The sequence below is a fragment of the Rhinolophus ferrumequinum genome, chromosome 20, assembly GCF_004115265.2.
Source record: "Rhinolophus ferrumequinum isolate MPI-CBG mRhiFer1 chromosome 20, mRhiFer1_v1.p, whole genome shotgun sequence".
Taxonomy (NCBI): domain Eukaryota; kingdom Metazoa; phylum Chordata; class Mammalia; order Chiroptera; family Rhinolophidae; genus Rhinolophus; species Rhinolophus ferrumequinum.
The window spans coordinates 26,709,428-26,733,026 of record NC_046303.1 but is presented as its reverse complement, the minus strand read 5'-3'; the positions used below and the strand labels follow the sequence as shown (position 1 = coordinate 26,733,026).

At 33.6% G+C, this 23,599-nt stretch overlaps 1 protein-coding gene across 10 annotated transcripts in view; it reads left to right on the top strand.

Annotated features, from left to right (window-relative positions):
* The window catches only part of PHF14 (PHD finger protein 14), a 175,300-nt gene that overhangs the window by 34,356 nt on the left and 117,345 nt on the right, over positions 1-23,599 (top strand). For all 10 annotated transcript variants that reach the window (XM_033088431.1, XM_033088440.1, XM_033088430.1 and 7 more), the window contains exons 8-14: positions 5,424-5,570; positions 6,180-6,450; positions 6,772-6,878; positions 8,038-8,133; positions 9,927-10,030; positions 13,600-13,731; positions 19,193-19,361. In XM_033088431.1, the coding sequence (XP_032944322.1) occupies positions 5,424-5,570; positions 6,180-6,450; positions 6,772-6,878; positions 8,038-8,133; positions 9,927-10,030; positions 13,600-13,731; positions 19,193-19,361 (1,026 nt within the window). The remainder of the gene's footprint in view (positions 1-5,423; positions 5,571-6,179; positions 6,451-6,771; positions 6,879-8,037; positions 8,134-9,926; positions 10,031-13,599; positions 13,732-19,192; positions 19,362-23,599) is intronic.

The window sequence follows — 23,599 nt, the reverse complement described above, 5'->3', positions numbered from 1 at the left end:
AAGGATTGCAGATTAATGTATTTTACTGTCATTCATTCAACATAATTATTTAATGGCTATCTTGACCTACTATGTATCAGGCATTGTTACAGACCCTATAGAGATAGTAGTGAACAAAACAGACAAACTATGTGCTCTTAAAGTAGTTTACATTTAGTGGCAGGATGGGAAAAGACAGACAGTGAAAAAGTAAGCAAAAAATATGTTGTTATAAGTGCTGTGAAGAAATATAAAGCAGGGTAAAGTATTTAGGGAGTAACGAGGGAGGGTAAAATGCTGTTTTATATGGGGAGATCAGAGAAGGGCTCTCTAATACAGTGACATTTTATAAAAAATATGTAAGGAAAGTGGTAGGGAACATATGTTCATTTGAGAGATCATTACAGGTAGAGGAACAATATGCAGAGACTGCAGTGGGGACATACTTGGTTTGAGGGTCAACAAGGAGACTGGTATGGCTGGTACAGAGTTAGTGGCTGGGGTTGGTAAGAAGGGAGGAAGGAGAGGTAGCAGAGGGCCACATCACACCGTAGGACCTAGAAGAAATTGGGGAAGACTTTGGATTTTTACTCTGAGATGGAAAGCCTTGAGTTTTGCATAGAGTACATGTGAATCAACTACTGTTTAAAAGGACCACCCTGATTATGTGTCAGGTATACACTGTGGGGAGGCAAGAGTAAAAGTAGGGAGACCAGTTAGGAATCTTACTGCAACAGGTTTAGGATGGAGGTAATGAGAAGTGACAGATTTTTTGAGGTATTTGCTGGTAGATTGTTTATAGATTATAATAGAAAAAGAGGGATCAAAGATGACTTCTCTTTGGCCTGAGCTTCTAGTACAATGGAGTTGCAATTTACTGAGATGGAGAAGACTGCAGGAAGAGCTGATTGGTTGCGGGACCAAGTATTCAGTTTTGGACATGTTGAGTTCAAGATGCCTATTAGACAACTAAGTGGAGACATCAAGTAGATAGTTGGCTATCTGAGTCTGAAGTTCAGGGAAGCGGTCAAGGCTAAAAATATAAATTTGAGAGCTATCAGGGTATACATAATTTATAGGGAAATATCTAGAGCATGAGAATAAATTGAGATGAGAAGAAGTCTGGTGACAGCCATCAGGCTACTTCAGCATTCAAGGTTGAGGAAATAAGGAACAATCTACCCAGGAGACCAAAATAATGAGGTAAAAGAACTGAGAGGAGTATTCTAGGAGTGTTTCAAAGAGAGAGTGGGCAATTGTGTTAAATGAGTAAGAGTAAGATTGAGATATAACCATTGGACTTGGCAAAATAAAGGTCATTTTCACTTGACAGGAAGTAATACTGGAGTGGTTGGTGGTAGTCATGAAAACTTGGGAGTATTTGAGTGGACTAGAATTGAAGATAGCTAATAAAGAGAGGCTTTTAGATTTTTGCTTTTAAGAGGAGTTTAGAAGTGGAACAGCATATGGGAGCCGACAGAAGATCTTTAACTTTTTTTTTTTTTTAAGATATTACAGTATGTTTAGTATACTATATGCTGAAGTATGCTGAAGGAAATGATACAGTAGAGAGAAAGAATGCAGGAGAGAGCTCGAATTGCTGGAGGAAAGGGGGTGGGATCCAAATCACAAGTGAAGGAGTTAACCTTAGATTGGAACATTGGGCAATCTATCTGCAGTAACGGGAGATTAGGCGAGGATTATGGGTAGGGATGCAGGTAGGTTGATGCATGTAGTGATTGGAGGATGTAGAAATTCTTATTTTGTTGCTTTTTTCCCCCCTCCCCAACCCTTTCCAGTGAAATAAGGAAGAATCAGGATCTGCAAATCAGGAGTAAGGAGGAGATATTGAGGGCTTGAGGGAGAGATGAACTTATTCAATAATTATCTGTGAAAATGGAGAGTAAATCAACTTGGGAATGTGTTCAACTGCTCAGATGCAGGTGCACAGTAGGGGAAGGGCTGGATTTATCTGTGTTTCAGGTTTTGTCAAGCAAAGCTAGATGAGGAAGACAGGAGTAAGTGAGTCGTCCGTGCAAAGGAGTAATTAACTGATGGACTAGGGAATAATCAGGTAGCTAGGGCAGTCGTTAATGTGCATGGGCTTTGGGACAGTCGGAAGGCAGAAAGTCAGTACGTTGTTGATGCAAATGGTGTTAAAAACTTGTTTGAGTCTTAGAGGGAGTGACCAGGAAAGATAAAAAGTGATGCTCAGAGAATGATATTGTAGGCATTGAGAGAGTGCAGGATCTTGGTATCGTCATGGCAATTAAGTGGCTGAGGTGGGTAGACAAGAATATTGATGATGTTATAATTAAGATAAATATGATATGCTCCTAACTCATTATAGTATTTATGCACTCTGTAGTCAAGAAAAAACTTCAGTTTTATTATTAAGATACCAATAAAGCACCTCTACTTTCTTAAATATATACTGGTTTTATAAGTGCCCCTTGGTTCTCATTGTACAAAACGCCCAATAGTTTCTTCTTTCAGTTTATGCTCTTTTGATCTGCTGTGTCAGTATTACTCAGGGAGCTTTGTTTAAGATAAAATACGTATGTTTTTTCCTTAAGATTCTAGACCAAACCATGCAATGCAGAGGCCCACAGGCTAAATTTAGATGGGAATAGTATTATAAAAAGAAAACCTTGAATGTTAATGCTTTCAGACGGGGCATTCCAGTTTCCCACAGGCGCCAAAGTTCACATGCCCCTCCCCCTCCCCCACCATTTATCCCCCACCACCGTCATTTACTTTTGTCTTATAATTTTCTAGCATCTTTCAGCCCCCCTTTACTCATTTGTGTTTACCGGTACTGTTTCTCATGCGGTCATATTTAAAACCCTTGCCTTGGACCTACTGAATCAGAATCTCCAGAGTTGGGCTTTGTCATCTCTATTTAGAAACCGCCTTAAGTGAGTCTGATAACAGTCAGGTAGTGGTTGAGAAAGACAGATCTTACTAGCCATGGGTCTTGGGTCAGCAGCTTAACCTTTCTGGTTTTCAGCTTTCTATCCAGAAAATTGATATTAAAATAAAGGACTTATCTCATGCTGTAGCGATAAAGGATAAATGAGATAGTATACACAGAGGCACCTGTGCCTGGCACGTAGTAGATATGCAGAAAAATGTTTTTCCCTTTCCATTTCCAGAGTAGGATCTTGAAAGCTTCATTTCTCTAAGTAGGTTGAAGGTATATTCCAAGTGAACCTGTTTTGACTGATTTAACAAAACTGAATAACCAATGGCTTAAACAAAGTCTAATTCTCTCTTAATATTAAGATTCCAGACTGATTTGATATCTGTAGGAGTTTGGCTCCAGGGAGCAGGTGTCTCCTTACTTGATTCTTCATCTTTTCTTAGTCTGTTGCACTTTCTCACGTGGTCAGAGATGGTTTGTCACAATTTTGACTGGGTTCCACATCATTGGAAGGAAGAAAGAGAAGGTTAAGACTGAGCAGCTTCCTTTCAAGGGCATGGTCTGGAAATTTCACATACCTCATTGGCCAGAACTTATCATATGGCTATATCTCAGTCTCAGGGAGGCTTGGAACAGAGCGTTTCTAGCAGCTTAGCCACATATCCGGTAAAACTTCAGAGTTTTCTGATATTAACGGGAAGAAAAGGGGAGAATAGATAATGGAAGGCAGTGGTTTTTACAATACTTATTTGCTTGGTATGTCTGTTGCATTCTCTGTACAAGATTAATCCCTTGGTCATGCTAGCCTTAGAATTAGGGTTCATGGTCCCCCAATCCCAAATGAACTAATTAAAATACAACAACAACAAAAAATTACTTGGGGTACTTACTTCCTTTCAGATATCTTTTAGACCAGGGGTTTCCAAACTTTTTTCAACGTTTTTCACCAAGGGCCATGTGCGGTAAAATACACAAACAGCCGGGCCACTCTCTCAAGGTGAAGTACGTATTGCCTCACCTGGTTTATTTAAGTAAACTAAATATAATTTTGGAATTTGCTGCGGGCCAATTAACAATGGATTGCGGACCGCAGTTGGCCCGCGGGCCGCAGTTTTGACACCCCTGTTTTAGACCAAAGATAGCTGGTCTTTTTCTTAAGCCAAGGTCTTGTCCTAATGCTCAACTCACCTATGTAAGCATGAATCCTGTCTCTCATACTCTCAATGTCACACTTTCCTACTGTAAAACAGTAGAATAATATTCAGATCTGGCCATTTGGCTGAGGTTCAATATAATCTTTATTTCCGTGTAGCATCTTTTGTCACCAAGATTTAGAGCATGTCATGAGAAAGCAGGGGTGTGTGTGTGTGTGTGTGTGTGTTTGTGTGTGTGTGTGAATGCAATCTCCTACCTACATTTTTTAAAAATTTTGTAGCCATAGGAAGTAGTTATTAAGTCAGTTTTACTAATAAGTTAACAGAGGCCCAGAGATATTTAGCAACTTGTTTGAAGTCGCAATACTAGTAAATGGTGAAGCCAAGATTTGTATCCAGGTTTGTATATTTCCAAATTCTATGATCTTATCCACAGTGCTATACTATTACATCTGTGGACATATCACTACAGAATTGCTCTTTTTAATGTAAAGGACACCTTAGATTCTTTCTCTTTGGGTTGTAAAACCCAACCTTAGTAAGACACCCTTTTAATATTAACTTAGATAAAAACTATATGGATTCTTATCTTTATTTCTCCTCCTTGGGACATACCTAAAGAATGAACTACCTGTCATTTTGTTATCAATCACATTGTGGATTACATTGTAGATTTTAGGCTATGTATTTACAAATTATTTCTGTTTTTAATAGAGTAAATTTCTTTTTTTTGTACCTTACTCTTTATGAATAAAAAATGTACCCATTAGGTTCATATCATGAAAGATGGTTATGAAAGAGCTATGTTTCCATTTTAGGGTTATATAAAGAGCTAAAGGGGATACTTAAAGTGTTTTATTGACTGGGCCTGGCCTTCTAAATCCATTGTTGTCCTGAGTAGACTCTGTCTATGCATTACCATCCAGTTATAAATGCTCCACTTACCTGTGTTGGCTCGTTCTGTATTTTTCTGACTATATTGTTTTGTAATATTAATCTATGTATGCATAACACTAATGTTTAATGATGGTTTCTACTGAAGATTATTAAAATTCTATTTGTTTTAAATGGAGTTATTCTTTTAGGTATACAACTATAATTAAATGTAATACACAAGATTTAGTTTCAGTATTTTTAAATCTACAAGGCCCTTTCTAGAAAAAAATCATTATTAATTTGAAGTTGATAATACAAGATTAAGTTTTAAAGCAGCAATTCTTATCATTATGTATAAGAATTGCTTTCGTAATTTATTTTAGAAATAACACTGTAGGAGATTCTTTTAAAAATGATCTCTTGTGTTAGGTTTTTTTATGATCCTTTCGAGTAAAACTCTTTACTTTTTTTCACCTTGTTTTTTGATATAGGATATAGCAGATCCATTTTTTGCTTATTGTAAGCAACATGCAGATAGGTTAGACAGAAAGTGGAAGAGAAAAAACTACTTGGCTCTACAATCCTATTGTAAAATGTCTTTACAAGAGAGAGAGAAGCAACTATCACCAGAGGCACAGGTATGGAATTTATGCCAAAACTCATGTTTTTTTCATTCAAGGTTATTTCTGATCTCATTGCTAGTGACACATGAAGTATAGTTATGAGATATTGTTTGTTACCTAGGAAGTAGATGTCATTAAGGTAAATGGTTAGTAGAGTTTGTGGCTGAATTGCTCCACATCTAGTAAACAGAGCAGCCATTTATAAAGCATGTTTCCAAATACACTGAAAAATGTTGCTTAGAGGAAATTATTCTATCAGTGCAATATGTTGACCACATCTTTTTCAGTCTGTTTTAATGTTTATTTGTGCAAAGGATTTTATCAGTTTGCCCATCATTTAAAATGTATTTCTATATTAATTAAGTTTACGGAGGCTTGAAAGTTCAGCTTAGTCAAATTAGTTTCTGACAACTCTGATCATAAAGTAGGACAGTTGTTATAAAGGGTAGACCTAATTTATTGTAACCGAGGAATTATATACAGTATATCTTAAGGACCGTGGATAGAATTTGCCTTGATAAAGGAAATTCTGGTAATCTTTACTATCTATAAGCGTAGAAGTAAAAATCACGAGTATATTCCACATTTTAATGTCTTTTAAAATTTTATACATTTTTATTACAGGCAAGGATCAATGCCCGGCTTCAGCAGTATCGTGCCAAAGCAGAACTAGCTCGGTCCACCAGACCTCAGGCCTGGGTTCCAAGGGAAAAATTGCCCAGACCACTCACGAGCAGTGCTTCAGCCATTCGTAAACTGATGCGGAAAGCAGAACTAATGGGTATCAGTACAGATATCTTCCCCGTGGACAATTCAGATACTAGTTCTAGTGTGGATGGAAGGAGAAAGCATAAGCAACCTGCTCTCACTGCTGATTTTGTGAATTATTATTTTGGTCAGTATAGACACTGATACGTGTACATTTTCAATGAGAACAATTTGCTAAGGAAATTGTTGTCAGTTTTTAATTTATTATCCATGCTACATATATCAAGCAAAAGCATGTTTATTTTCCTGAAATGTAGTAGGTGTTTGTAAAATGCTAGGTTCATGTATTTGTGACTAGAGTTAAAAAGTGTTTTAAACAATGTAGGTTTATCCATATGATTATTTTTTCTTCCATTGTGTATTTTGTGTATCAACTTTTATTTTCTACTAATGTAAAATTGGATATTTAATTAATCGATTAATTAATTTGGATATTTAATTTAAATAGAGAGAAATATGCGCATGATTCAAATTCAGGAAAATATGGCCGAACAAAAGAATATAAAGGATAAATTAGAGAATGAGCAAGAAAAGCTTCACGTGGAATATAATAAGGTAAGTTGGCTACAAAAACAGTATAACATAGTAGATCTTATTGATAATTTCTTTTGTGATTCTATTGCATTTCTATTTATGTTTCCTTTAGAAGTTCTGGAGTTTTCAGGCCCTTCCCCACAACTTCTACCCATCGTTACCTTCATTAGCATCTCTAACATTTTCTGAGCACTTGCTATGTGCCAGGCACAATTTTGAGAACTTTGCATGTTAATTCATTTCATTCTTACTTCAGCTTTATTATGTGGGTTATGCTATTGCTCCCATTTTCGGAGGAGGAGACTGAGTCCTCAGAAGGTGAAGTAATTTGCCCATACTTACTCACATAGATAGTTAAGTCATGGACATGGGGTTTGAGGCCAAGTAATCTGACTCCACTCCTATTCACCACTGTACTATACTATAGAACTTCTCTTTCTAAGTTTGTAGAAAACTTAGAAACTTGTTTTTAAATTACTGTTTTTATCTTGATTGTTTTGTGATGTTTATTACTTTTGATTTTTAAAAAATACCTCCCGATTTAAAATTTTATGCTACCTTTTCATTCTAATGATGAGAATATTCAAAAAGAACACTCATATAAAAGTAAGATACGGGTGAAATAGTAGGTAACAAGTAACATGAGCATACTTGTATAAAACTGGTACTGACATATTGTTATTAGATAACGTTTTAAGTGATAAAAAATTAGTAGGAAGTGAATTTCCAATAATTAGCCATACTGTAGTAAAACGTACTGAGATTAGATTCAGAAGACCTGGGGAATCTTGCTAATTCTATGATCTCAGCCAAGTCACAAAAATCCTTTGATCCTTGTTTTCTCATGGGGATATGGTAGAAATGCATTTTGATAGAGTCCTAAGGAATAATTAGCAGAATGTGTGTGAAATTATATAGTAAACTACAGCAATATATAAACATAGGTATCATTATTATCATTAATAAAATGCTGATATAAAATAAAATGCTTAAACATTTTGTTGGTGCTCCTTAATTATTTGGATTGCCTCATCACTCAATGGTATTGTCACTTGAATGTATTAAAACTGTAGAATATAAGTATAGATACCCTTGGACATTTATTGATAAATTATTTAAATTTTCATATATCTTACTACATAGTTTAATGATTTACTAATCTGAATTATTTACATTGTAGCTATGTGAATCTTTAGAAGAACTACAAAATCTGAATGGAAAACTTCGAAGTGAAGGGCAAGGAATATGGGCCTTACTAGGCAGAATCACAGGGCAGGTTAGTTTCTTTCCAATTGCTATCTCCTTCTCTGTATGATTTTCAAAGATCAGATCTCTGATACAACTGTCACTTTGCTAACTGAAGAATTCTGTTTGATTAGGGCCAACCTATCCTCTGAGATAACGATTTCTGCCTGAAATACATCTAGAGCAGTGGAAGCTGCCTACTGAGAACCTGTAGCTTAGTTTGGTTGTTTTAACAGCTAACATGTTTGCAAAATTTTTTCATTTGTTCTAACTGATTGACCTGTCATTGTGATAAAACTAAGATTTGAAGCATGAGTTACTCCTACCACATTCTTCTTTCCTCTAATTTAGCAAATTTAGATTCCTTGTCACATTTAATTTTCTGTCCTGTTCTTGTAATATATTTAGTTTTTTTTGTGTTGTTTTTTTTTTAATGTAAAATGTAAAAGGCAAACTGAAGAGATTGGTTTTCATGCTGATTTGGTTTTGAGCTCTATAAGAGATGGTTTTTGAAACTTTAATATTAAAATGTAGTCTTTCACCTTCAGTTGCTATTATTGTAGCTATGAAAAAAATTACTTTACCCTTGAACATTTTTAGCTTGTTAAAGTTATTGGTATCTAAAAGAAGATTCATTGGCAAATGGATGTTTTTTTAGTACTGTGCATATAATTAATAAAATAAGAATTCAGTCAAGTAGTTTCAGTTAGGTTTTCTAAGGATGATGGAGATTCACTGGTCCTTTTGCTATGAACGTAGTTTTATTTGTGAAGCAGGATTTTCAAAAAACAGATATTTTTCATTGTACTCGTTTCAGAGGCTTACAAAAGAGTCAAATTCACAATCCAATTCATGTAGACATAGCATTTTCGGAAGTAATACATTCTGATATATATTGTGTCGTGCTAGCTTTGAAGATAATCCTTTTGTGATATATATTATAATCAATAACATAATTTAAAAGGTGAGAGTGAAAAGTAGCCTGTGGAAAATTGACCTTTGTTCCTATTGATAGGCTGTTGATGAATTTTTGGAAGATTGTGCTGTTTTATGTTTTATATTTAGGGAGGTTAATGTTGAGTGCAGGCATATTATTAGTTTATTTGACAAGCTAGCATTATCTTTTGGCTTGATTTGCAAGTTTGTCTCATAAGAATCTACTATAAAAGGGCATTTTGATTTATTAAATGACTTCGCAAAAGTTCACAGATTTCCATGTGTAAGTGTAAAAAACAGCAGAAGTAAATTTCATTTGTACCGCTTGCATGACACCTTTTTCCAGTTGGCTGAATAGATGCCGGCCCACCGGGCCACTGAGAAATGACTTTGATAGATCGTTGCTGTCTGAGAAGCCAGCGTACTACAGATTAGTAGAAACCCAAAGAGAATCTTATTTGCTTTGTGGAGTTTGGTCCAATAAGATAATTTTTCTAATTAACCTATGGAGCACCAACGTTAGCTGGGATGTTGAAAAATAAACGGCTTAGATATTCTTTTTGTCAGTAGACTGTGTTGTTGTTTTTTTTAATGTTCTTAAATGCTTGTCCTTGTCTTTCACTTTTTATAGCCAAAGTAGAAGTTTAATTTTCACAATGTTTTGCTCTTCCACTGAAAACTAATGAAAGTATGTAATTATAGGTTTGTAATGGATGTACCTGTGAAACAAAAACTCATTTTTATCCCTTTTGTCAGTGTAATAGCTGGTGAAACATTTACCCCTCACAATCCTAGCATATTTAGTTGACTTGAGTGGCATAGAGAGGAAAATGTTGCTTTCTATTTCTTCTTTAAAACAAAACAAACTGCATTTGTTCAAATCAATAGAAGTTGAACATACCGGCAATTTTGCGAGCACCCAAGGAGAGAAAACCAAGTAAAAAAGAAGGAGGCACACAAAAGACTTCTACTCTTCCTGCAGTGCTTTATAGGCAAGTAATGAAATTATGTATGACCAATTAATATTGTATATTTTTAAACTAATGCTTTTAGTAACAAGATGCTTCATGTATTTTGAATGAATTATATCCCTACCAGAATTTAAGATAAATTTTTTTAAAAGTCATTTTCTTAATACCTTTATGAAAAATGCTTTCCAGGTTGATTGATAGCAGAAATTTTTACTCATTTTTTAATGATAAGATAAATGGAATAATTTTTTTGTGTCCTTTAAGTAACAGGATATATGTGCACATGTTCCATGGAAGTGAGCAGTCCTTTTTGGAGAATTGGAAAGTGACTTTAAATAATGTAGATCACTATTTTTTAAAATGATTAAACAATGTATTGGAGAAATGGGCACTTACATTTTATTTTATTTGAATAAGTTTTAGAGTTTTGCATGTGCTTTAGGTGGCGATGGGTATCATATACACTCTGAATAATTAATTACCTTTGTACGTGGTTGGTAATGAATTTAAATTTTAAATTTGAATCTGTCTACTTTTTTCTATGTTCAGTTGTAATAATCTTGTTTCCAGAAGTATTTTTGTTCGTTTTTTTAGCTTAATATTTTACAGTGTTCACTATGATAGTAATTTTACATAGTCAAGATTTCTTTCCATACCTAAATAGGTTAGGATCTCACTTTTTTAAATGTAACTGATTATATTGATTAAGTGAGGAAAGTTTAGAAGATGCTATTATATTCACATACACACTATATACATATGATTATGTAATGCATAAATATGCCCCAAAACCTTTTTTTCGCCTCAGAAATAGTAGCAATAGCAACAATATCAATATCTATAATTACTTGTCATTCTTGGTTGGAGACTCCCTCCATAGGTAATACCATGTTTCCCCGAAAATAAGACGTAGCCGGACAATCAGCTCTAATGCATCTTTTGGAGCAAAAATTAATATAAGACCTGGTTTTATATTGTATATTGTGTTATATTATATTATACCGGGTCTTAAATTATAGTAAAATAAGACCGGGTATTATATTAATTTTTGCTCCAAAAGACACATTAGAGCTGATTGTCCGGCTAGGTTTTATTTTTGGGGAAACACAGTAGCAATTTTTCTTGAAATTTGGGAAAAGAGCACTAGTGTCTTAGTGTATTCTGTGAAGACAAGTATATTCTCAATCCAGCTTTTCCAAACAAAATTGGTTCATTTGGAACCATCAGGCATATCACTATGCGTCTGAGTTTTATCTCTATAGTTCATTTTTGTTTCAGAATGTAATTCAGGTGATTTTTTTTGTTTGTTTTTACTCTGAGCAACTTTGAGTTAAGTACTGGTGGTGGTGGTGGTGGTGTGTGTGTGTGTGTGAGAGAGAGATTCTTTTTCTAGGATTATTTTAAAAATTCAAACATCGTTGCTGTTTCTGTACATGGATGGCTCTTTTAGGTTCTCAACAGCTTTTCCCTCAGTTTTTGCATTCTCAATATAAACATACCCTAGATTTTCAGGTCTTGGTGCTTATGTTCTCAGTAGTAAAGTTACCTTTTTGCATAAGAAAAGTTAGATTCCTTAGAAAAAAACAAAAATCTAAACTAACAGTAACAGCAATAGTAAAACTCTCCATTTTCTTCAATAAATATTAATAATATATTTTTAAGACTGAGTCTAGTTTTGAAAAGCGAATTATATATGTAGCTTATTTACATGTTGAAGGCTCTTTGAAATGTTTATGATTAATGGTAGAAAATAAACTGAATTCTGTTTGTAAAATCACTTCTTTTGTAGTGTTAGAGAAGCAGAACATTGGAAAATTATTTTAATAATTTGTTTCTAGAGAAAAATGGAGCTAATGTTAACTATGTTTTAAGTGAGAATTAAAATTAAGATAGAGATGATATTATGAATATATATTTCTGTTTTTAAATTCTTATTTTTCAATTACAGTTGACATAAAACATTATATTAGTTTCAGGAGTACAACATAGTGATTAGACATTTATATAATTTACAAAGTGATCACCCCAATAAATCTAGTACCCCAAAAACCTGAGACCATGCATAGTTATTACAATACTACTGACTATATCCCCTATGCTATACTCTAAATCCCCATAACTATTTTGTAACTACCAATTTGTACCTCTTAATTCCCTCCCTCACCTTCATCCATCCTCTCTACCCTCTCCAACTTGGCAGCCATCAAAATGCTCTTGTATCTATGAGCTTGTTTGTTTTGTTTGTTTGCTTATTCTGTTCTTTAAATTTCACATATAAGTGAAATCATATGACATTTGTCTATCTCTGTCTAACTTACTGCGCTCAGGAAAATGGCCTCTAGGTCCACCTATGTTGTTGCAGATGTCAAGATTTCATTCTTTTTATGGCTAATATTCAATTGTATATATATGTACTACCTCTTCTTTACCTTTTCATCACTTGATGGACACTCAGGTTGCCTCCATATCTTGGCTACTATAAATAATGCTGCAATGAACATATGGATGCACGTGTCCCTTTGAAGTAGCATTTGGGTTTCTTCTTCTTAGAAGAAGTGGGATTACTGGGTCCATCTTTGTTTGTCGTTATAGCCTTTGTTTTAAAATCTATTTTCTGTGGCATAAGTATTTTTTGTTTCCATTTTTATGAAATTCCTTTTTCCATCCCTTTACTTTCAGTCTATCTTTTCAATCTGAAGTGAGTCTTTTGTAGGCAGCATATGTAAGGGGATTTTTTTTCTTGTCCATTAGCCACCCTACGTCTTTTGATTGGAGCATTTAATCCATTTACATTTAAAGTAATTGTTGATAGATATAGTTATTTCTATTTTATTAGTCATATTTTTATCAGTTTTTGAGAATATATATCTTACATATGCCCCTCTCTGAAAGGTTCGACTCTAGCAATAAATTTATACTAGATCCAAGCTATTTTTCTACATTCTCAAGCATTTAGAATAAATAATTCGTTGACATTATAAAAAAATATCTTATGAAAAAACATTTGATTTCAACAAAATAATTAAATTGGGGTGAAATTTTTTTTTCAAATTTATCATTTTTTTATTGCATTTGGATCTTTAGTGACAGAATGCCTTTTTTATGCACAAATTGTAGAGGAATTCACCCATATTTTCTTCTACTTGCATAGTTTTCATGTTCTTTGCTTAGACTCTTGATCCACTTGGAATTTATTCTTGCATTTGTGTAAAGTATAGATCTGATTTTATCTACTTGTCCTAACACCATTTATTAAAAAGTTTAATTGTAGTCCAGGGATTTGAGGTACTACCTTTATCATATACTATATTTCTATATGCAATTGAGTTTATTTCTAGATTTTTTCATTCTATTCTGTTCATCTAACTAACTATTCATTCACCATTACCAGGCTGTTTTAATTATTGCGACTTTGCTGAAGTATGTTTTAATATTTAGTTAGGCTAATAAATACCTCATTGTTGCTGTTTTTTTAATTTTTATTTTTTAATTATTGTTGACATTCAATATTAGTTTAAAATTTAAAAAAATATACTATGAATTAACTATGATTATTTTTCTAATACTTTATTTACTTCCTTTATTCAAAGTTGTGGAATTTGTAAGAAGAACCATGATCAGCATCTTCTTTTATTGTGTGATACATGTAAATTGCATTACCATCTTGGGTGTCTCGACCCTCCTCTTACAAGGATGCCAAGAAAGACCAAAAACAGTTACTGGTAAGTAAAATGGAAGGGATTTAGATGTTAGAAATGGTTTGGCTTCATTTCAGCAGTGTACGATGAAGTGTTATATTGCTTCATAATTAAGTTTGGTACACTTTAGTTGATACTTTTGTAAATATTTTTCCAACTTTATTGAGTCATAATTGACAATTAAAAATTGTATATATTTTTAATTGATATATGGTTTGATATATGTATACATTGTGAAATAATCGCCATAATCTAACATATCCATCACCTTATATTGTTACAATTTTCTTTTTCTGTGGTGAGAACATTTCAGACATAAATGTTTATTATAGTAGTACATGAATAAAGCTGTAAGGTTTTTTTTAAGAAATGAATTTTAAGTTGATTGAGGCTATTTTGTTATCTTAGCAGTGGGTTCTTAAGGCATGAATTCTGTCTAGTGTGTTTATAATTCTCTTTTGCTTTATTATAAGAATTTCACAAATGCTTTGTTTTGAACTTGAATGAATTTATCAAGAATTTGCCTCCACATTGGTGCTTTTATTTGTAATTTAATATTTTATTTCTAAATTAGTGTCACTAAAGGCTTTACTTCTGGTATTTGTCATTTGTGCTAGTTATATTTAAGTTCATCTATTCTTTGCAAATCTAGAAACATTTGACATATGTTTCTTTATTATTTTCCATTAAATTAACACGTATTGAGTCATTACAGATGTTTGATGAAAGCTTATGATACCTATGATGAGTTTTATCTTTTCCTTAATTTTAGTTCAAGGGAGAGACAGATGTTCAAATTTTAACAGGCTGATTCTATATAGGAAGAATATAGGACGTGGAAAACTTTGGAATGGATATAGTATTCTTTTTATACAAATCGCCTTTCTAGTTTTAGAAAAAGTGAACTCAGATTCACTAGATTATTTCAAAACATACTCATCATTTCGATTAAAAGATTCTGTAAGGTATTTACTTCTCAGACGAGCCTTTAATCTTTTCATGTGGGAAAAAACAGGAGCGATTTAGTGTATTACACTTTAGTTGTGTTTTTATTTTGATGGTGATCTATGATTCCAAGGAATAAAGTGCTTGGTTGTTCTAGCAGTAGATATAGGAAATATTTTAACTAACACATGGTAAATTACTTCCTTGTTTTTCTTTTATTGTTCAATGTTTTTAGTGTTAAAATTTCTGCTCAATAGTTTTGTTTAAATAAATGGGAATTTTAAGATATTAAAAGTAATGTCTTAAATACTAATTTGCATTTTAGCAATTAATGTATTTGTATTAGCAACACAAGTGGCACTTAATATTTACCTCTGTTATGGGAGTTCAAAATTTAAAGCTGTTACTTTTTAAAAATAAATATTAGTTTGTTATTAAGTTTACTGTATTAATGAGTAAGAGGTGTGAATACTGTTGGTGCGTGGATTCAAATGATAAGAGATCTTTGAAAATACTTGACAAGAGAATTATTAGTCCCATCAACACATGTAAACTAAATATCAAATATAATTTTATATATTACGATCATTTTTATAAAGAGAATACTTATAAATTGGACTTTTGGAGAATTACTTTCTATTTAGTCTTTTAAATTTGAATAAAATATATGAGGAAAATTTACTTTTAGCAACTTGTTACGAATTTTTGAAATGGGCTTTTATATTTTCATTATAAAGATATCCAGCAGTCATTGTGTAGACTTCTGCTGTCCAACTGTTAGCCACTAGTCACGTGTAGCTATTTGAATTAATTAAAATTTAAATTTAAAATCAGTTCCTCAGTCACATTAGCCACATTATAAGTGCTCAGCAGCTATATAATTAGTGGCTACTGTACTGGACAGTGCAGGGAGAGATAATTCAAACATCATATAAAGTTCTGTTGGACAGCACTGATCTAGACTGATGTTTCTGTTTTAGTGTTATTCATACGTGTTTTTCAGATTTTTTTATTGAGGCAAAATACACATAACATAAAATTTACCATCTTAATTATTTTTGTGGTACATTTCAGTGGTATTAAATACATTAATAATGTCCAACCGTGACCACCATCCATCTCTCTAGTGTTTTTTATCTTGTAAAACTATAATTTTGTACCCATTAAACAGTAACTCCCACTGCTCCCTCCCTGCAACCCCTGGTAACCACTCTTCTATTTTCTGACTCTGATTTTTATTACTTTAACTCATCTAGTTGGAATCATACAGTATTTGTCTTTTTGTAACTGGCTTATTTCACTCAGTATAATGTCCACGAGGTTCATTCATGTTGTAGCATAGTGGAGAATTTCTTTTTTTAAAGCTGAATCATAGTCCATTGTATGTACCAGGGGTGCCAACAAAAGGCATACAAATGGACACATTGGTTAACATTTCTCAAGCAGTAGTTCACCATAATCAGAAGTGTCCGGATGCTGATAGTAACCACTTTGAGCACCTCTTGTAATTGCAGAAGTCAAACATGACTTGGATTCATCTTTTGTTATCAGTGTATATTGAGTATTACAACTTTAATAGTTTTTTCCTTTCTTAAAAGGTGTATACATTTTTTTGGCACCCTCTGTATATACCACATTTTGCTTATCCATTCATTTGTCAGTGGATATTCGGGTAGCTCCCACATTTCAGCTGTTGTGAAAAGGGCTGCGATGAACATGGGTTTACAAATACCTTTTTCAGACTCAGTTTTCAATGCTTTTGGGCATGTACCCAGAATTGGAATTGGTGGATGATATTGTAATTCTATTTTTAATTTTTTGAGGAACCACTACACTGTTTTCTGAAGTGGCTGTACCATTACATACCCGTCAGCAGTGCACGAGGGTTCCAATTTCTCCACCCCTCACCATCACTTGTTATTTTCTGTGTGTGTTTCTATTTTCAAATAGTAGTCATCTTAATGTGGACATGTGGTGGCATCTCATTGTAGTTTTGATTTTCATTTCCCTAATGATTAGTAGTGTTGAGCATCTTTTCATGTGCTTATTCGCCATTTGTGTATCTTCTTTGGAGAAATGTGCATTGAAATCCTTCAACATGTGGACTTAACAAGCCAGAGTCACATAGCACTAGCTTTTAGGGTAATAATTTTTTGTAATGTATTAGTCTCTTGTATCATGTAAAAAAACAAATTGTAGTTAAAAACCATTGTTACAATAATACTAGCTTTTATAATTGACCATGTATTAACCTTTACTGAGATCGTCATTTATCCTTACAGCTTTGAGTTACTGTCTAGTGTTCTTTTTTTTTCACCTTGCAGAATTCTCTTCAGAATATATTAAAGGTCAGGCCTAGTGGTAGCAAACTTCCTCAGCGTTTGTTTGTTTGGGGATACCTTAATTTCTCCCTCACTTTTGAAGGACAGTTTTACTGAGCATGGGGTTCTTCTTTGACAGTACCCCCCACTTCCTTTTAACACTTTGAATAAATTGATCCAGTGCCTTCTAGCCTCCAAAGTTTCTGATGATAAATCTGCTGATACTCTTATTGAGAATTCCTTGTATGTAATGATTGTTAACTTCTCTCTTTCTGATTTAAAGATTCACTCTGTGTCTTTCTCTTTGGAAAATTTTATTATAATGGTGTTGGTGTGGGACTCAGAGTTTAGCTTACTTGGTATTCATTGAACTTCTTGGATGTGTATGTTCATGTCTTCCATCATATTTGGGAAGTTTTAATGCAAACATTGTCTCTGCCTCTATGTCTCTTCTTCTGGGACTTCCACAATGCAAATGTTGATTTATTTGTCAATGTCCCATATGTCCCTTTGGCTCGTTTCCCTTTTTCCTTCATCCTTTTTTCTTTCTGTTCCTTAGTCTCGATAATTTCCATTGCCATGTCTTCAAGTGCACTGATTCTTCTGCCTGCTCAGATCCTCCTTGTAATCCCCTTAGTGAATTTTTCATTTTAGTTATTATACTTTTCAGCTCCAGAATTTTTTTGGTTTATTTTTAGGTTTTCTATTTCTTTATTGATATTTCCATTTTGTTCATACATTGTTTTCTTGACTTTGTTTGCAACCTCCTTTAGTTCACTGAGCATGTTTATAACAGTTATTTTAAAGTCTTACAGATCTGCCATTAAGTCTTGCTACACAGTTTCTGTTTACTTATTTTTTCCCCTTAAGTGGACCATACTTTTCTGTTCATTTGTATGCCTTTTGGTTTTTGTCAAAAACTGGATTTTGAATTTAATAATGTGGTAACTCAGGAAATGAGATTCTCTTCTATTCCCAGGGTTTGTTGTGTTTTGTGATTTTTTAAAAAACTTATTTGTTTGTTTGTTTTTATTGTAGTGGGTTATCTCTGTGCTGAGGATTAGCCTGAGGTGTAAACTTAAGATCTTCTCATGTTTTTTCTGAGCTTTTCCCTGGGAAAACATAGTCACTTTCTAATTTTTCTCATTTATGCACTTATTTTTTAATGGTTTAGTTTTTAATGTCTAGCTCCCAAAAGGGGAAGAAAAGAAAAATGAATGTGGGGAGTGGGTAAAAAGGGTGCTAGTCTTTTAAGTTGTGGAAGTCAGTTTAGATTGGGGAGGGGGACTTGCAATAATAGGGGAGGTCACCCACTTCTTTGTCTGTACTTCTGTGATCAAAAGCAGCAATCAGTGATCAGAGCACAGATCCCCAATATTTGAAGGACAGGGTTCGTGTTGCCCATGCTGGCTCCTACCAACTGTCTGCAAGCTAGTGTAGGAATATGTGCACAACTGCCTGACACTTGGCTTGACGTGGGGTTGGGTAGCCGCTATTGTGCTAAGAGCTGAAATTGACCAAAATTCACATCCGTTTACCTGTGCAAACCTTTCCCTGAAAGTTGCAAGCCTTCAATAGATTCCAGAGTTCCAAAAGAATTACATCAGGCAGATTCTGCCAGTGCTGTCGTTTTCTATGTGGAGAAATAGATTCCTACTGCTCTGCCATCTTTTCCCCCATATTTTTTTTTAATGCTGCTTTAAATTCTTTTAATTTTGTTTATATTTCTTCTTTTATAAGTAGTATGGGCCACTAATTAAAATGACCCATTTATTTTTTTCAGTACTTCTTAGAATCTGTTTCTGCAGAGTTTTCTTAGTTGGTATATTTAACACGGCTTGTCATTAACTAAGGTTAAGAAACATAGCTGTGATAAGAGTAGATTCAGGGTTAACGAATGACTTTGATTTTCAGATGTCACAGTACATGTCTCTTAAGAAAAAGTCATGAATTCCAAAGGGAAACTACTTTTTTAATCAGTGCTGAATCTCTTATGTTGGTTCACTTAGACATGGAATTGCTTTATCTACTTACTGTTGTCATTCTTATAGGCGTGCACATGCCTTTCTGTATGTATAGTCATTAATACGCTGTGGTGACAAATGCCCGTGTATATTTTTATATATTCTTAACATATACATGAATTTTGCATTTATGGAAACCAATGCTAACACTAGAAGGTAAAAATAAATGTATGAACTTTTTTTTTTTAAATGTAGGCAGTGTTCTGAATGTGACCAAGCAGGGAGCAGTGACATGGAAGCAGACATGGCTATGGAAACCTTACCAGATGGGACCAAACGATCAAGGAGACAGATTAAGGAACCAGTGAAATTTGTTCCACAGGATATGCCTCCCGAACCCAAGAAGATTCCAATAAGAAACACGGTAATTTATTCCCTTTTTATCATAATCACCACAAAATTCTGAGGCCAGAATTTGAGAGCTGAGAAAGACAAAGGGTGAACATATACTCGAGAGCCAAAGAAAGAAATGTGTATATTGCTATTGGTTATTTTTAAGAGTTTCTTGTTATACATTATGACATATACCACATATAATCTGAGAATTTATAGTTTATATATTCAACTTAAAGCAAGATAATAGTGAACAGCGTTATTAATATAATGAAAGTACCAACCTACTTAAAAAATGTAACATTACCAAAGCCTTTGAAGTCCCCTTTGAATTCCTCGGTAATCACATCCACATCCATTTAGCCCAGAGGTCACTTCCTTCCTCACTTCTATATTTCTCATTATCTTCTTTTTAATTACACTACGAATATATATGTTCACACATGAAACACAGTATTGCTGCTTTTGAATTTTGTATGAATGGAGTCAAACTTTTTTCTTCTGTTACTTGATCCTTTGACCAACATTATATTGATTTGATTCATACTTGCTGATCTGTGTAGTTGTAGTTCATTTATTTTCTTGAAAGCGTATTATTTTTTTGAAATAATAGATTATTACTTATCTTTTGTTCTGTAGATTGTCAGCTTTGCTATTTCCATATTTTTTCTTTTATAAACAACTGTTTTGAGTATTTTGTAAATGTTTTCTGCAGCATGGTAACAAGGAGTGTTGTTAGTATGTACCAAGGTGTGGATTTGCTTAGCTGTAGGATATTTGCATCTTCTGTTTTGCAAGATAATTCTGACGTTTTCCAAAAGAGTTTGCACTCATACTAGCAATGAATAATGATACTGTTGCTTCCAATCTTTTGTCCAATGTTCTAATGCTTTCCAATGTGATACATATAAAATAGTATATAGTCACTTTATTTTGCATTTCCTTCAAAAGTAATGACGTTGAGCATCTATTTATATATTTTTGGTCAGTTGTATTTCTTCTTCTAGGAAATGTATATGCAAGTCTTTTCTAGTTTTTCTATCAAGCCTATTTTGCATTGAAAATGCTGTGAGGTCAGCGTTTAAAGAATTTTTTCCAGAAAACATTTATATTATTATTACCAGAATGCCTAGGAGCCCTACAAACCTAAGACTATTTTGAATAAAAGCTTGGCATGTGTGTCTTTTCCATTACACAAACAGTGTGAATTTCTGCTTCAAACCCATGAGATCTGGCTTGTAGTTATCAACCCCAGATACCATTTTTTTTACTTTATTACCTTGAGCCAAAGCCAGTACTTTACAAAAATCTGCCTTCGCCTGAGGGAGATGTAAAGATATTTTTGGGATAGTTGTCATTATTTGTTTTGTTATCTGTTTAGTTTTAGAAAGTCTTTATTTTATTCCTTAAAGAAAAAGTTTTATTTAATCTGTAGTAACCCACTATAATCACGTAAAAGATCTCATTTAAGAGAAGTCGCTTAGATTATTTCATTCAGTTTTGTGTGATGGACTCATTTGAAATTGATGAGACATATCTGGGAATTGTTATCTCTTAGATAATTGAACTAATTACTTTTGGGTGCTCTCAACTTGACATAGTTTTATTTATAGTTTTCACTGGTATAACACTTTTTTGGGGGGCTTCACAAATATATTTTGTTTACAAATGAACTAGAGAGGATTTTACTTCTTTAAGCCTTCTTGTTTCTATTTCTAACATATTTTCTGTGACTGTTTGATGCCAATATCTGCAACTGTTCTTAAGATCTTAGAGAAAAGCTGTTATGACTTTATATATGTCTATATCTACAAAGGTTATCCTCTTATGAAACTTGTTTTTTCTAGTTTCTTTATTGTTTAAAGAAATCCTTACGGCCAGTATTATCCTCTTTACCTTTGGAGTTATGCAGAGGGATATTTTGTACACATTATAGTGATATTTATGTGCCCATAGTTTAGTGTTATTTAAGATAAAAGAGGATCCTATTTTTTAGAATTAGAATTATAAGGAAGCTTTTAAATTTTCTAATTTAGCCCAATTGCTTTCATCTTATTCTCTGTCTCACTACCATCATGATTACACTAGTTGTGTAAAAGTTTTAATCTTCTTGTAGATATTTGTGGGTAAAACACAAGAAAGGATTCCATGGTGAGCAATTTTAGGAAATACGGTTTTTTCTCTCTTGGGGGAATTCAAATGCATATTGAAGCTCTGAGAAATACTACTGTTTAGAAAAATGATTGTTTTTCCTTATTTTTCTCTTTTGTAATTTAATTTTATCAAATATTTAATTTGATCAAAGAGCACAAGGCACATTTTTTATCATAGCACAGAGTACTATCCTTGGAAATGGTGTTCCAGATGACTTGCATCAGGATCACCCGGGTTGTTTGTTGAAATGTAGACTTTGGACCCATCCTAGAGCTGATGAATTAGAATTAGAGAGTTGGGTTAAGCAGACTTCTTAGGTGTATTTTTTTAAATTATTTTTATTTTTTTAGATTTCATTGGGGAAGGGGAACAGGACTTTATTGGGGAATAGTGTGTATTTTTCCAGGATTTTTTCCAAGTTGTTGTCCTTTCAGTCTTAGTTGTGGAGGGCGCAGCTCAGCTCCAGGTCCAGTTGCCGTTGCTAGTTGTAGGGGGTGCAGCCCACCATCCCTTGCGGGAAATCGAACTGGCAACCTTGTGGTTGAGAGCCCACGCTCCAACCCATTGAGCCATCCAGGAGCTCAGTGGCAGCTCAGCTCAAAGTGCCTTGTTCAATCATTAGTTGCAGGGGGCGCAGCCCACCATCTCTTGTGGGAAATCGAACCTGGCAACCTTGTGGTTGAGAGCCCACTGGCCCATGTGGGAATCGAACTGGCACCCTTCAGAGTTAGGAGCACGGAGCTCCAACCACCTGAGCCACCGGGCCGGCCCCTTAGGTTTATTTTTATACAGACTAAAATTTGAAAATAACTATCTGGATAACATTTGTTATTACTATTACTTTTTTTCCTTCCTTCTTCCCTCCAACAGTCTACACAGAATTCAAAAAACCTTTGAAGAGCATGTTTGTTTGGTCAGGTACTGGATCGAGGAATGTAAGATGACAAATGCAGAAGAGAATGATGGATCATTTTGATCTTGATCTTACCATTTAGGCTGAACTCCTTTTGTCACTTTCATTTTTTATCTATCATTTCTGTTTCACAGTTGTAGTAACATTTTAAATTATTAGATGGTATGGTTACAATGAGGAGCACTAGTTTATTATCTTGATACACTATTAATTATGGGAATCCAGCTATATAACTGCCTGCTAATTTGTATAACCAAGTACCATTCACAATAAATCACTGATTTATCTCTCCCTTTATTAATTGTTGTTTCTAGTATCTTCCTCTTCACACTTTTTTTAAGTACATATATTACATTGTGGGATGGTCCATCTTTAAATTTCTTATAATACTGTTTTTGCTTTTGTCAATTTATATTTTTCCTGCCATTATTGATCAAAGTGTAGTTCATTTCACAATAGTCAATATTATTCCATCAAAATTTTGAAGAAAATTTTACCTTTGTGACATAGGGAATTTATGACATACTCTAAACTTCAGTTTCTTATTTCAAAATAATATATCCATCAAAAAACTGTTAAAATGATCATTTGTTCTATAATTTTCTCCATTTTGGTTAAATCTGTTATGTTCCCTTGGGTTATAATGATAGCACAATTTTTAGAAAAGTAGTTTGGGGTTATTTCATACTAGTAAAAATAATAATTCTCTTGTTTTAATAATCAATTTTGTGGGATATGTGAATTAGCATTGTGCTAGAATAATTTTATTTTTAAAAATTCCGACTTTACAGTGTAAGTAAGCACACAGCACTTTAATCTTTTTGAAAGGGCTATTTCTTTGGAGTTGTCCAAGACCATCAAAAACACAAACTGATCAGGATTTCTGTTGAATGCAGTTCCACTTTTATGGAATAGTTTCCCATACCCCCTGCTATAACTTTCTCAGTTTTTATACTTTGCATCTATATTTTAAAAAGTAAAATCATGGTGGTAGTGAGAGATTTAAAGGGCAAAGAAAGAGATTCATATGTTGGGATATTTGAATAAATTCTGGTATATTGCTGCTATTAATTTAACTTCTGTTTATCCATACTGCTAATAAACCAACCTTTTTATTACTTGATATTTCTTACTACTTCTTGACCATGGCATATTTTATACTTTATTTCATTTTTCAAAGGTAGATAAGTCAGAAGGGTTAG